Source organism: Erpetoichthys calabaricus, chromosome 7 (assembly GCF_900747795.2).
Source record: "Erpetoichthys calabaricus chromosome 7, fErpCal1.3, whole genome shotgun sequence".
Classification (NCBI taxonomy): domain Eukaryota; kingdom Metazoa; phylum Chordata; class Cladistia; order Polypteriformes; family Polypteridae; genus Erpetoichthys; species Erpetoichthys calabaricus.
Window position 1 is genome coordinate 128,737,496 of NC_041400.2, and position 15,937 is coordinate 128,753,432.

Consider the following 15,937-nt stretch of genomic DNA (forward strand, 5'->3'; position numbering starts at 1 on the left):
AGTCGTTAAGGTTATTGATGACTGACCTTTTAGGGACAGGGATGATAGTAGCTGACTTAAGAAAGGGTGTAACGGTGGCCTGCGGCAGTAACAGATTAAATAACTTAGTAAGGACTCCTGTCGTCTGATCGACACAAGCTTCAAGTACCATGCCAAGTATGCCATCTGGTCCAGCAGCTTTCCTCGGGTTCACTTTAATACCAAAAATAAAAAGCTTGTTAACCAGGAAATGTTTGAGTTTCAAGAATCGCACACCAACACTGTTATTATCCAATCTCGGATACTAGAAAGTATATGCACCTTTCTGTTATACCCTTGACTTCTAATACACATGTGCAGTGTGTCCCTGGACATCACCCATAGCATTGCCATAGTAACCACTACAACAAACCTGCACAAAAAGGTCACATCCAAGTTCAAACAATTCATTCAAAAAAAAATTCAAAAAATTTCAGCTTCTTCAAGAGCCCTTCTAGAAGAAAAGAAAGGTCACAATTAAATTCTTCAAGTAATTAAACCCCAAAATTGATACATATCTTATTCATTACACTTCACAGTTACTCATAAACATTTTATGAACCACACCTGTCATACATAACACATGGCCGCTGCCATGAGAATCATCCAGAAACTGGCGATGATCTCAAAAATGATCAGTAAATAAAATGGCACTGAAAAGACATCAAAGTAATAACAACTAAAATAAGTAAAGCGTAATAACAATAAGTATTTCTAGTACCCACAAAATATTTATGACCAAATAAAAATTATGCCTAATAAGCCAACTCAAGTCTTAATTGTGTTGAAGAGTGCTACGATCAATAGTATCAAAAGCTCAGCTTAAGTTTAAAAGCATAATAATGGTATTATTTTGGGGATAATTTCTCATCTCTGCTAGTCGTTACACTTGCATTATTAACCCTGCTACTGTTAGACAGTTCGTTGTTGCCTATAGAGATGCTGCTCAGGCCTATGTTTTATGCAGGCCCTTCACTCACCTTTGTGCTGAGAACCTTATTATTTTGTTTAAATGCACTTACTGCAACAGTTTGTTCTATTGAAGGCTAGATGTGCTAAATGTAAATCTGAGCCATGGTTAAATGATGCCACTAAGGCCTTTAGACAAGCTTGTAGGAAAGCGGAGCAAAAGTGGGAAAAAGATAAGCTTCAGGCACTCTGACCGTATCTGGCTTGTCTGAGTCCATTTATACATTCTAGCAGTGGTTGTATAATTAGCTGATGGACAGGTATTGTTGTTTATTAGTTTTACTAATTAGTTAGCTTTTGATGTATTTGAACAAATATGTATCCATATTTGTGATAGTCCTGTACTTAGTCAGTGGTATAATCTATTCTTCATTGCCTGCACTTGGTGAGGAGCGCTGTGCGAGAAGAAAGTAGTTTCTGCTGTAGAAGATTGTATTTTTGAGGCAGCAATGATAGATTGGCCATCTAGCTCTGTGAATAGGATTAGTTGTGTTCCATTTTTGTGTATTGTATTTACGCAATTTTTGACACCCATGACATGTCCAGCCTACCTGAAAGGGGGTCTCTCTCTCTCTCTCTCTCTCTCTCTCTCTCTCTCTCTCTGTCTCTGAATTGCCTTTCTCAAGATGTCTTCTTTTTTTTTTTGTCTACAAAGTTTTTTTTGGGAGTTTGTTCTTGTCGTCTTTTGGAGACAATTGGGGGGTGTCCGTCAAAAACCTCCTTGTGTGATTTTAGGCTATACAACAAATGTTGTTGTTGCTAGTTAAAGTATCAGAATGCTATCAACATGTTAGAACTTAGTACTTTTCAAATGTTATTACTAATAATTGTCATCAACCAGGAGTTTTGTTTAATTAATACAGTTATTAATCCTGTTGTTTCTGCATGCCTTGATGCATCCCCATCACCTTGTGAAAACTTCCTTAGCTTTCCCTTTCTCCACTACAACCGGTCCAGAATGCTGCTGCTAGACCTTTGACAGGCACACGTATGCGTGACACTCTTTCAGCCTCCCTTGATTTCCTTCCAGTCCATTACAGTGTTGATTTTGAGATACTATTTTTCATTTTTAAGTTCCTAAATGGATTAACACTTTCCTACCTGTCCTTCCTACCTTTTACACCTTTACATTCCATCTCGCTAACTTAGGTTGTCTAATTACAGTTTTGCTTGAAAGTTTGTGAACCCTTTAATATTTTCTATATTTCTGCATAAATATGACCTAAAACATCATCAGATTTTCACTCAAGTCCTAAATGTAGATAAAGAGAAACCAGTTAAACAAATGAGACAAAAATATTATACTTGGTCATTTATTTATTAAGGAAAATGATCAAATATTACATATTTGTGAGTGGCAAAAGTATGTGAACCTTTGCTTTCAGTATCTGGTGTGGCCCCCCTTTGCTGCAATAACTGCAACTAAACGTTTCCGGTAACTGTTCATCAGTCCTGCACACCGGCTTGGAGGAATTTTAGCCCTTTCCTCCATACAGAACAGCTTCAACTCTGGGATGTTGGTGGGTTTCCTCACATTAACTGCTCGCTTCAGGTCCTTCCAAAACATTTTGATTGGATTAAGGTCAGGACTTTGACTTGTTCATTCCAAAACATTAACTTTATTCTTCTTTAACCATTCTTTGGTAGAACGACTTGTGTGCTTAGGGTTGTTGTCTTGCTGTATGACCCACCTTCTCTTGAGATTCAGTTCATGGACAGATGTCCTGACATTTTCCTTTAGAATTCTCTGATATAATTCAGAATTCATTGTTCCATCAATGAAGGCAAGCCGTCCTGGCCCAGATGCAGCAAAACAGGCCCAAACCATGATACTACCACCACCACGTTTCACAGATGGGATAAGGTTCTTATGCTGGAATGCAGTGTTTTCCTTTCTCCAAACATAACGCTTTTCATTTAAACCAAAAAGTTCTATTTTGGTCTCATCTGTCCACAACACATTCTTCCAATAGCCTTCTGGTTTGTCCACATGATCTTTAGCAAACTGCAGACGAGCAGCAATGTTTTTCTGGAGAGCAGTGGTTTTCTCCTTGCAACCCTGCCATGCACACCATTGCTGTTCAGTGTTCTCCTGATGGTGGACTCATGAACATGAACATTAGCCAATGTGAGAGAGGCCTTCAGTTGCTTAGAAGTTACCCTGGGGTCCTTTGTGACCTCGCCGACTATTACATGCCTTGCTCTTTGAGTGATTTTTGTTGGTCGACCACTCCTGGGGCCTCATGTATAATGCCGTGCGTAGAACTCACACTATAACATGGCGTAAGCACAAAAGCAGGAATGTGTGTACGCACAGAAAAATCTAGATGCAGGAATCTGTGCACACGCAAACTTTCACGTTCTTCCACTACATAAATCCCGATCAGTGTGAAAAGTAACGCATGTGCATGCGCCTTCTGTCCCGCCCCAACTCCTCCCAGAATTATGCCTCTTTGAATATGCAAATCTATATAAATAGCCTTCTGTGAAAAGACAATGGGAAAAGCACGGGGGGAAATATAAGAATTTCAGTGAATACCAAGTGGAGGCAAAGGAAAAACTTACTATTTGTTGGTTTAAACAGTGGTATAATCAACAAAAGAAAGTTGATCGAGTGAAATAGTGTCGAAGAAACTCAAAAGCTCAAGTTCACAAAGTCGCACAGTGCCCGAAATAAAAAAGAAGTTGTCACATATCAAAGTCGGCGTGAAAAGGCGACTCATAGCGGAACGGCTGTGTGTCATATGAAAGCTTATTAGGTACAGAGAAAAAAAATAGGCACACAGTGGGGAAAAAAGCACGAAATGTCAACTCTAATCTCGAAATTTCCACTTTAATCACGTAGTTTATTTTGTCATTAAAGTAGAACATCATAAACTTCATCTTAAAATCGTTTTATTTTACTAGATTCTCAAGTAGCACGTTAAATGCTTTGTTCTGTATTTGATCTTCTATGTGCTCTATGTGTGTGAATCACTATGTGCTTCTGTTCTTTCTCTTTCTCCGACAGGACACAGAATCCATTGCATTCGTGATATTACAGCTCTCTGAAAATTTAAAATACTGAGATGTATACGTGATATCTTTTTCATGATGATAGGAAAGCATGTTATTAAACATGGGAACATGGTGGCGCAGTGATTGTTCATATCTCACGCAAGAGGCTTGCTGCGCCATGTGCGACCTTCGATGAAATAATTTATTACAGAAGTACTGTCTCTTTCAAACGTACTAACCTCCAATTCCTGTCCTTACTTTTCTTTCTCCAAATACCCAATCGCCACACAATCAGCTCTGTAATAGATGTTAAGCCATCTGTAAGCTTAGAACACCGATTCTTCAAACTTTTAAGGAACACTGAAATATCTTCGTAGTACATGTTTAATTATTCTATCCGTCTATCCTTCCAGTGTCGCGTCAGCACCAGCAATAATACAGCGCAAGGCAGGAGCTATCCGTGAACTAGCTAGCGCTGCGGCACCGTGTCCTCACATGTTTAATTATTAACAATACAGATTATTTAAATGAAGTTAAAGTTTTATCTGTATACTATAAGCAACATATTTTGCTGCATTTCATCTTAAAAATGATATCGTCATCATACGCGCTTTATAAAGTGGCGCAGGTTGTGCAATATTATAACTGTAGTGCAAGTTTACAGTGGGGTAATTGTACTTATAAGTACAAACAGTTCTACAAGGAGCACTTGATGGACTGATTGAGTGCGTTTATAGTTCTTGGGATAGTTCTGTGGCAACCCTTAACGGGAGCAGCTGAAAGAAGAAGAAGATGCAGTGAGCGTAACAACGCTAAACCAGTTATGGTATTTGGAATACTATGGCTATTCCCTGGACCATTATATTGCTACAGGTTAATTACAATCAGATGCATTACACTAATAAACAATATGCAGTTAATTTCAGTGTATTTATAAAGCCGCGTCAGGAATGTGGGTCTAAGAAAGAAAGGGTGACCACACAGGAACAGTAGCACTGCTTTGACGCTGGGTGCCGCCAGTCTGCAAAACCTAGTGGAGAAACTGCGTATGCCAGGGTATGAGGTACTGTGGAAATGTGCGTGGCTTTACGCCAAGTTTAGGTTTTATACATAGCGATTTCAGCGTGGAATGTTCGTACGCAACATTTCTGTGCATACGCACCGTTTATACATGAGGCCCCAGGGAAGGGTAACAATGGTCTTGAATTTCATCCATTTGTACACAGTCTGTCTGACTGTGGATTGGTGGAGTCCAAACTCTTTAGAGATGGTTTTGTAACCTTTTCCAGCCTGACGAGCATCAACAACTCTTTTTTAGAGGTCCTCAGAAATCTCCTTTGTTCGTGCCATGATACACCTCCACAAACATGTGTTGTGAAGAGCAGACTTTGATAGATCCCTGTTCTTTAAATAACACAGGGTGCCCACTCACACCTGATTGTCATCCCATTGATTGAAAACACCTGACTCGAATTTCACCTTCAAACTAACTGCTAATCCTCGAGGTTCACATACTTTTGCCACTCACAAATATGTAATATTCGATCATTTTCCTTAATAAATAAATGACCAAGTATAATATTTTTGCCTCATTTGTTTAACTGGTTTCTCATTATCTACTTTTAGAACTTGAGTGAAAATCTGATGATGTTTAATGTCATATTTTTGCAGAAATATAGAAAATTCTAAAGGGTTCACAAACTTTCAGGCACAACTGTAGATACTCAAGTAGTGTCGAGGGCTTGACTAAAACTTAAAGGTTGAGCATGCATATGCAACAGCTGCTCCTAGGCTTTGGAGCAATCTACCTACTACAACTGTGAGCAATTTTAAATTTAGGTTGAAAACTCATCTATTATCTTTAACTTTTAATTAGAATTGGTTCATTTAATATATTTTTACTGTGTTTATTGCCTTTTGTTTAACTTTATTGATGTTAAAATAATGCATTAAATGTAAATATAATTCTCAAGAGTGCATTGGTCTTATAAAATTTTGCAAAAAAAATGTTGTAAACATATTTTCTGGTGAAGTTTCCACATCTAAGTGAGCATTAAGGTTAGTAAGATTTCTTAATCACAATTTATAGTTAATTTAGATAAAAAGTTAATAAATTGGAAAAACAATTGGGAACAAGGGAATTAATAATATAATTATGCTTAATTCATTTTTGTTTAACATTAGGATGAAATGTTATGTAGGCTTTTTGGTTGTATTCATTATTAAGTTCTTGGCCACCAGCATGTTATTAATACCATCAGGAGAAATCTAAACCAGCTGTTAATTAACATTCACCGACACCATTTTATGTTTTGTTATTAGTATTTTCACTTCCAACCATACAATAGATATGATGGATAATTTAAAAAAAAGGTTAACTAAGAAGTTAATCTTGTGCATGATAAGTAATGTTTGACAACATTGTGGGTGATATGTGAAATGCTGTCTTGTAACTTTTGCGTAAGTTCTATATTCAGTACCATAACATGAAAATAACCTTTATATTTGTGAGTCAGATATATTGTAAGTCAATATGCAGTATGGTTAAAAACCTCATTTGTAGAATAGAGAGATTTGCATGTTTTGTCTGTTTTATGTTTTTACTTTTTATTAATTTATATTCAGGCAGGCTGCCTTGGCTGATCTTATTATCATCAATAAAACAGACTTAGTAGGTCAGGAGGAAATTAATCACCTCAAAGAAGTTGTGAGGTAAGATCTAAGGTTTTTATAAATCTGTGATAATAATAAGGTATTTTTTTTAATCAAACTTGATGCTTTTTTTACAGTTCAATAAATGGATGTGTCCAAATTATAGAAACAAAGAAGTCAAGGTATGTATTTTTGACACATTTCACTAAATACAAAAATCTAGTTAAGTATAAAAACAGCTGAAATGCAATACTCCTTTTACATAAAACGTAACTGCAGTAATAGTATTCACAAAGGACACTTTTGAAAATATCAGTTCAATAAATTTAATTCACTATGCATGTATCCATTACGCTGTTTTGACAATTTTAGGTCTTATTGTATATACTTTGGTTTGATAAGTACTTAAGATTATAAGTGGAATGTTTTCCTTCCAAATACTGGTCCCTTAGTTTTGAAAAAGAAAAATATTCATGATTCTGCAAATTTATAAAAAAACAATATGAATTTATACATCTAGCACATGCTTTCCGATTTCAATTTAAAGTAGCTTTCTCTTTCTCTTTTTACTGTCTTTTATTGTTGCAGTTAGCATCATGTGTATCTTAAGTTAGAACATTAGAACACTCTAGACGAGAACAGGCCATTCAGCCCAACAAAGCTCGCCACAGTCCTATCCACTTATTTCTTCCAAAAAAACATCAAGTCGACTTTTGAAAGTCCCTAACGACTTACTGTCTACCACACTGCTTGGTAGCTTATTCCAAGTGTCTATCTTTCTTTGCGTAAAGAAAAACTTCCTAATGTTTGTGCAAAATTTACCCTTAACAAGTTTCCAACTGTGTCCCCGTGTTGTTGATGAACTCATTTTAAAATAACAGTCTTGATCCACTGTAATAATTCCCTTCATAATTTTAAACACTCCAGTCATGTCACCTCTTAATCTTCTTTTGCTTAGCTGTATAGGCTCATCTCTTTTAATCTTTCCTCATAATTCAACCCCTGTAGCCCTGGTATCAGCGTAGTCGCTCTTCTCTGGACCTTTTCTAGCGCTGATATGTCCTTTTTGTAGCCTGGAGACCAAAACTGCACACAGTACTCAAGATGAGGCCTCATCAGTGCATTATAAAGGTAAAGCATAACCTCCTTGGACTTGTACTCCACACATCATGCTATATAACCGAACATTCTGTTTGCCTTCTTAAATGCTTCTGAATACTGTTGGGAAGTCGATAGCTTAGAGTCCACTATGACTCCTAAATCCTTCTCATAAGGTGTACTCTCGATTTTCAGACCTCCCATTGTGTATTCAAACCTAACATTTTTACTTCTTATGTGTAATACTTTACATTTACTGACATTAAATTTCATCTGCTACAAATCTGCCCAAGCCTGTATGCTATCCAAGTCCTTCTGTATGATATAGCAGATTCCAAATTATCTGCTAATCCACCTATCTTGGTATCATCTGCAAACTTAACCAGCTTGTTACTTATATTCCTATCTAAATCATTTATATATATTAAAAATAGCAGCGGCCCTAGCACTGACCCCTGTGGAAGACCACTTTTAACATCGGCCAATTCTAAATTGCACCATCACCCTCTGCTTCCTGTGTCTGAGCCAATTCTGCACCCATCTAAAAACATCACCCTGAACTCCCACTTCTTTTAATTTGATGCCCAACCTCTTATGTGGCACCTAATCAAATGCTTTCTGAAAGTCAAGATAAATAATATCATATGCTCCACTTTGATCGCATCCTTTTAGAATCCTAATCCTAATCCTATCCTAATAGAATTACAGCATGTTAGTAAAACACAACCTCCCTCTTCTGAACCCATGCTGACTGTTCAAAATAACTCCTGTCCTTGCCAGGTGTTGCTCAATCTTATCCTTAATAATTCCTTCCATTAATTTTCCTGTGATGCATGTTAAGCTTACTGGCTTATAGTTGCTTGGATCTGCCCTGTCACCCTTTTTATATAATGGGATGATATTTGCCATTTTCCAGTTCTTCGGAATCTCTCCAATGCACAGTGACTTCCTAAAAATATGTGTCAAGGGTTTATATATGTGCTCACTAGCCTCCTTAAGAACTTGAGGATAAATATTATCTGGTCCTGGTGATTATTAAACCACTAGTAACATTAACCTGTTGAAGATGGGTAATAGAATAAATATAAAAATATTTGATGTATCTTGCCCTATGTGTACTTTCAGCATCAACACATTTCTGAATTTCTCTGGACCAGTGCACCCTCTCTCATGTGCATTCCCTGCTTCTGAGACTCTCAGTCATTTCAAGATGCCTTGATTGCCTCCTGTCTACTTATATACAGTACTTGTATATCTTCTGTATCTCTTGACATGGTTCTGTAACAGGCAAGGATTCCATTCATCAGGGTCTTATAATTATTGGTTCAACATTCGCTGAGGTTATAGTAACCCCTTAGTACTTCTCTAGTTGAAAGTACAGTGCCGATATTTGCCCAGCTTTGTTCAGGCTTGTAGTAATGGGCTGCTGGCCACTTGAAAACTATAAGAAAAGCCTCAATATTTTGTTATTCCTTTTTTTGAAAACAAAGAACTCTGAAAGCATGAGGAAAAAGATTATCTGATCTGTTGAGACAACTCTAAGCACTGCGTCTGGGAAAGACCGGGCACTCCCACCTGCCTAATACCATCCCTAAGCATGGTGATGGCAGCATCATGCTTTGGGGATACTTCTCAGCAGTGGAAACAGGAAGATGGTCACAAATGAGGGAAGGATGATACCTGCTCCAGAATACACTCAACCTTGATCTGTGGCGACTATTCACCTTTCAGAATGACTATGACATGAAGCATACACCAAGACAATGCCAAAATAGTTTTCAGAGCAAATCTCTGACTGTCTTTGAGTGGCCCAGCCAAAGCCCAGACTTAAATCCCAAAGACCATGTATAGAGAAAGCTGAAGATGGCTGTTTTGCAGATGCTTCCCATTCAATTTAACTGTCCTTGAGAGGAACTTCCAGGGAGACTGGGATAAACCGCCCAAATCCAAGTGTGAAGAGCTTGTAGAGAATTACCCAAGAAAAGTTGAAGCAGTAATTGCTGCCAACAGGACTTCATTGAAGTACTGAATTAAGGGTCTGAATATATATGTGAATGAGAGATTTCAGTTTTTGATTTTTTTTAAATTTGTAGATCTTTCTAAAAACATGTTTTCACTTTGTCCTTAGGGGTTATTGAGTGTAAATTGATTGGCAAAAATGACAAATTTATTAATTTAAAATTAAATCTGCAACACAATGAAGTGTGCAGAAAGTGAGAGGTCTGAGTACTTTGTGATTCCACTGTATATTGTCTTCTATATGCTATGATTCTGAACTGTGCATAGCAGAGCTCCAGTTTGCTTTACATCAGTTGGCCTTGATCACTGTTGTATACTTAAAAGTTATTACTGTATACCATTTTTTTCATACCTGTGATACACATTAACATACTAAGTATACAGTGCTTCTGCATTTTTAAATAATTATTTATTTAAACTTTTTTTATACATTCACCCTATGAATTACTTATTGCAGAATTTCACATACATAAAATTTGGCTCGGCTAGGTAAAAAGGATTGGTATGGGTGTGGTTGATTAGCAACAAACAAACAAACAAATGTTTATAGAAGAAGCAGCAGAATGTTTATTTGCACCTTATGCATTTCGACACCTTTGATCCTGTCATAGTTAACATTGGTAGGGAGTTCACAACTAGGTATCTATGTGATATCAGTCTTTTATATTAATAAGATTGTAAATTGAAGAAGTTGAGAAAATGTGCTAATAGGCATTTTAGGCACGCAAAGCTGAAGGTAGTCATACAAGTTCTGATACTGTGCATTATTATTGCTATTCTGTTTCCTTACAAAATCGCCTTATGCAATATTGTTACTCAGTTTAGCATTAGGATTAAAAATGAAAGGATTCCTTATCTGTCTAGTGGGTTTTGACATACTTATTTTATCTGCAGAGTTCACAGTTAGTGCTCTTAATTTAACCAGCAAATAGTGGTGCCCAAATGGAATAGTCATGGCTAATCAGTGACAGAAAAATAATGATTTTTACTTACATCATCCAGGACATACAAAAAGGATGTGACATAATTAATATAAGTGAAGGGCCTTTGTAATAATGTAAGAAGGCTCCAGTAAGAGGTCATTTGTGCTTTTAACTGTTTTTCTAGTCTACAACTAGCCACAAATAAAACAATACATTTTAAATCTGCACAAAACGGTTTAGTGGATACTGCTGCTGTTTCATAGCTGTACTTTTTTCATCCTGCCAGTCTGCATGTTCTCTTTGTGGGCATTTTACATTAATTGGTGACTCTAAATTTGGTGTGGGTTTGCTCAGCAATGTCCTAACACTCCATCTAGGGCTGACTTTTGCCTTGGGCTCAGTGCAGCCAGGATGGTTACCAACTCATAGTGACCCTGATAAATGTGTTAGAAAATGAAACAATGGCTCTTCTTAGAGTTAGTAGTTTTGGGGTTTTTATGATGTTTATGCTCAGGGTATGTTGGTATCTGGTGTGTTACAAAAACCTGATCCACTGATTAGTTATATATTGTATTCGTTTTTTGTAACTGGTACACTGTATTTCACTTGAATTGTCAAAAACCAAGGTCCTTACCATCCAAATGTTAATATCTGGGAAATGTTGCCACCAAACTCTTTATTGCTCTCAGGTAGTATGGTCATCAGGCAGTGGTATGCCTAGCTTTACAAACAAACTTGGCCAGGTTTAATAATGCATGTTCTGAGAGGTGACAATCAATGAAAACCCATCAAAAAGCAAAGATAGATACCATTTAACTTTTTACCTTTTTTTAACATTCTGTTTTGTTTGGGTTGTCATGGCAGATTGAGTTACATTTACAATTTTATTTGTTGATATCCTCACTTCCTAATTACACTGTATAGTCATATGATAATTCTGTATGGGATCTCATCTATTTATACTGTAATTTAATTACAATAAAAAAATTAACCACAAAATAAAAAACAAGGTCCTAGCACCTCATAATGACAGATTAATTTTCTGATTTTACATTACATTTATTTCCTATAGGGTTAACCTATCAGATGTTCTGGATTTACATGCATTTGGCGGCAAAGCATCAACAAGGTATTATTTTTTTCCAATTCTTTAAATTGTTGGGTTACATTGGTGTATTTTAACTTTTAGTTGCATGTTTAATTGCTAATAAGCATGGTCTTTTTTTCTATATTTCCCATTTTGAATTAACATCTAATGCACCCTCAAAAATGTTTACCTATTATGTACACAATAGTAAAACAGTAAAAGTTTTAGTTTTTTATATTGTTTATCATAAGCAAAGTGATTCCCTATCTATAAATATGGGACGGGGGCTTCTGAAATTGTTTTAGTCCTAGGCAATATTTGTGTCTTAAGATGGAAGTCAACAAGGATAGTACTATAATGCACTGCACTATTCAGAGCTATAGAAAGAAAATCAAATACTGCTTGATTTTTTTAAGTTTGTCTTATAATGTGTAACAGGATGCATTACTTTTGTTACATTATTTGGAGGTGAAACCAAGACACTAAATCTTGTGCTAAACTTAAACTTTTGAATTTTGAAAAATTAAATAATAATAATGCATACAAAACATGTGGACTGAAAGTGTACATTTAGAAGTAGCATAACAAAAACAACAAACTGTACCAATTCTGGATGTTCCTTGTGTAACAACATCCAAAAATTGAGGAATTAGAAGTTTCACAACTGCTCTATGAGTCAGTCTTTTCTTTTTCCATTTTCTTTATTTATTCACTTAATTGAAATATTATTCTCAGTGTGATGCTTAATTCTCATATTATTAGCTAAATCATATTTGTATTTGATTAAAGCTCTATTTCATATTTTTTTTCATTCAACATAGCCTATCCACTTAAATAATGTCAAGTTACAAGCTACTGTGAAACATGGAATGTGGTGGGGATATATAAGCTGCACCACATTTTAACTAAATAGATGAATAATAAAATTAACAGGAACAAACTACAGCCTGCACCCTATCCAGGGTTAGCTACCGTCTGGTCCCAGATACTGATTATATAGGCTTGGGCCACCTTTACTCTGAACCAAATGAAGTGGACTTGAAGATGAATGGATGAAAAATACAGTTGTGTATTTTTACTTAGTAGCAATTAAATTATGAAACAAAATTATGAATCTTCAGAATTAAGGTTCACATGAATCTATACAGGGGCGGCACGGTGGCGCAGTGGTAGCGCTGCTGCCTCACAGTTAGGAGACCAGGGTTCGCTTCCCGAGTCCTCCCTGCGTGTAGTTTGCATGCATGTTCTCCCCGTGTCTGCGTGGATTTCCTCCGGGTGCTCCAGTTTCCTCCCACAGTCCAAAGACATGCAGGTTAGGTGCACTGGCATTTCTAAATTGTCCCTAGTGTGTGCTTGGTGTGTGTGTGTGTGCGCACCCTGCGGTGGGCTGGCACCCTGCCTGGGGTTTGTTTCCTGCCTTGCGCCCTGTGTTGGCTGGGATTGGCTCCAGCAGACCCCCGTGACCCTGTAGTTAGGATATAGCGGGTTGGATGAATCTATACAAAACATATATGAAAATATCTCTGCTCTGAAAAAGTCTGCTCTACAGACAGTACTGTATTGCAGTCTGATAACAGCTGCATATAAACATACAGTATTTTAAGCAGGTTGTTGAGTAATGCCATGTGGCACTTGGTATATAATGGCAATATATTAATGATAATTAAATTAATATTTTCCTTATTTAAAAAGAAGTTAGAAGAGTCTAACATAGATAGATAGATAGATAGATAGATAGATAGATAGATAGATAGATAGATAGATACTTTATTAATCCCGATGGGAAATTCACATGCATGTCTTTGTGCGATTAAACCTAAAGTACACATAAAAACCCTCACAGATATGGGAATTATATGAAATCTCTTCAGAGGCTGCAACCAGATGCAGAGTCACACCAAGGAGGCTGGGACTATGATGCTCCAGCACTAACCCTTGCACCACCTTACATGCCTGCCACATGAATCAGATAAGGGGTAGGACAGGTTTTTAAGGTCACATTAGTCCAATTTCTTGCCAATATTCAAAGCATTATATTCAACACTAATATAAACCCAGGCTCCAATTCTACCAGTGTGTTAGTGGCAGCAGAATTATGTAATATGAATTATTTTTATTATCACAGAATAGGCAATGGTATTGATTCCAGAAGTGAACATATGGAAAATAGAGCTACAAAGCTACTTTCAGTCTACTAAAAATTGAAGTTTATGAAAAGATTTTTCTTTCAACAGGACAATGATTCCTCTTATTCAACTTGGGGTTCATGAGGTATCAGTACACTCTGTGATTTGTTTGACAGAAACACGCTTGCCCCTTTTCTTTTTTGCCTCAGTTTCTTAGGGACAAATATACAATCCATTCTTACTTTTGTTTTTCTATTTACAGATTAGATATATTTTCAGGACATGTGGAATTTTTCTACCCCTGTTCCCAACCATCCATTATTTGACTTTTTTTCTACTTTGCTCTCCACCAAATGCATTTCCTTTTTGTATGCCTGCCTTCATGACTTCATTATCACACCTATCCAGGTCAGAGGTGATCATTGACCTATCCTTGTCAACTCCATTGTGTTGGAACACAGTTTTTCAAAACGTAGATTCTGGAGGAATTTTTTAATCATCAACACATCCGAGATGAAGTTATTCACAGAGTTGTCACTATCCTAGAAAACATTTCTTGATTAATTTAGCTCCTGAACTACTCTGTCACCAGTGTTCCCTTAATGCACCAGGCACTTTTCTCCACACATTCTGAGAATGTCCCCACAGTTCTGTGGGCCTCAAGTGCTCTGATCTTCTCCTTCATTTTACCTGTCTCAGTTCCTTGCTCTCCTATCATTCAACTTCTTTTAGATTTATCTACTCTCTCATTCTCTCTTCATCAATAGTGCATTATTTCAATAGCTTCAATAATGCCTTCTTCCTCTTTTTGCAATGAAAAATAAAACCGATCTCAAAATACAAAATAAAAGAAAAAAACAGGATGATAATTCCAGGAACAATTTCAAAGCAACACTAGAGTAGGCTAAATGTAAAGTCAAATCTAAAATTAAAAGTTCAGTGAAAAGCCTAGCCTCAGTCCCAATCTGTAGCATGATTTGAAATTAGAGGTCAACCAACACTGTTCTAGAAACTTGAATAAGTTGGAGAAAATTTGCCAAAATATGTAGGCAAAGATCACCTGTAAAAAGTGGTAGACACCTAACCCATAAGACTGAAAGATGTAATTGTTACCAAAGGTGGCCTTGCCAACAAATAAGTAATTTTGTCTTCTTCAAATAAAAAGTTTGTTTTCTTCAGCATGTGAGTCAGCATTAGAAATACAGACTGGAACATTTGGAGAAGTGGTTCAAGTTTATTTTCAGATAGTCCTAGACTGTGTCATACTATTCAGTAATATGGTATTAAATTACTTTAAAAACATGTACAATTTACAATTATTGCAATATTTTATATTACAACCTCACAGCGTGCATATAAATTGCAATTTTAACACTGGTGCATAAAGTACACCACGTAAGTACTTATGAGATGAGAAAAGGTGCGAGTAGTTAAGGGTTAATAGAATACAAAAAGCTCATGTCCCTGAAAATAAACAGAAGCGGGAAGCAATCATATAAGTACATATAATACTGAATTGATTTAACCATATTATCTGCATATTATTATTGTAAATAATCAACATTTAACCTGCAACTAAATGGTGTTTGAACTAATTAATAACACAGGATAGGTGCAGCTGCCCTAACTGATGTAAACACAGTATCGATTTAGAAATGGACAGTGGTGTTGGGAGGTGGAAGGCATCAAGTGGCTTAAGTCCCTGATCTCTGGTGCCCAGTCCGTGATCTTTCAGCTGCAGATATACACAAACAATCGTGGCAAGCCCAGGATCTTCTTGCCCCTCGTGTATTATTTGTATTCCTGTTATAAAATAAATAACTTTGTTTACAAATTCTTTGTTATTTATACAATTTTAATCAATTACTGTGTTATAACTAATATTAACAGCTAAATGGGGAACTTATTTTAGTTCCTTTTTTCTTTTCATATTAATACTGATTTTATGCTAACATTGATAATTTTGTATTAATAGATATTTTTCAATAGTTAATTATTGGCTACTACTCTATTATTATTATTATTATTTATTGGGTATACATTCAAAA

The 15,937-nt window shown here is 36.3% G+C and overlaps 1 protein-coding gene across 6 annotated transcripts in view; it reads left to right on the forward strand.

Moving 5' to 3' along the window:
* Positions 1 to 15,937, forward strand: part of cbwd (COBW domain containing) — a 67,974-nt gene that overhangs the window by 39,717 nt on the left and 12,320 nt on the right. For 5 of the 6 annotated variants that reach the window (XM_028805348.2, XM_051929681.1, XM_028805350.2 and 2 more), the window contains 3 exons: positions 6,610 to 6,696; positions 6,774 to 6,818; positions 11,749 to 11,805. In XM_028805348.2, coding sequence (XP_028661181.1) covers positions 6,610 to 6,696; positions 6,774 to 6,818; positions 11,749 to 11,805 — 189 coding nt within the window. The remainder of the gene's footprint in view (positions 1 to 6,609; positions 6,697 to 6,773; positions 6,819 to 11,748; positions 11,806 to 15,937) is intronic. The other variant, XM_051929679.1, reaches the window with a different exon arrangement.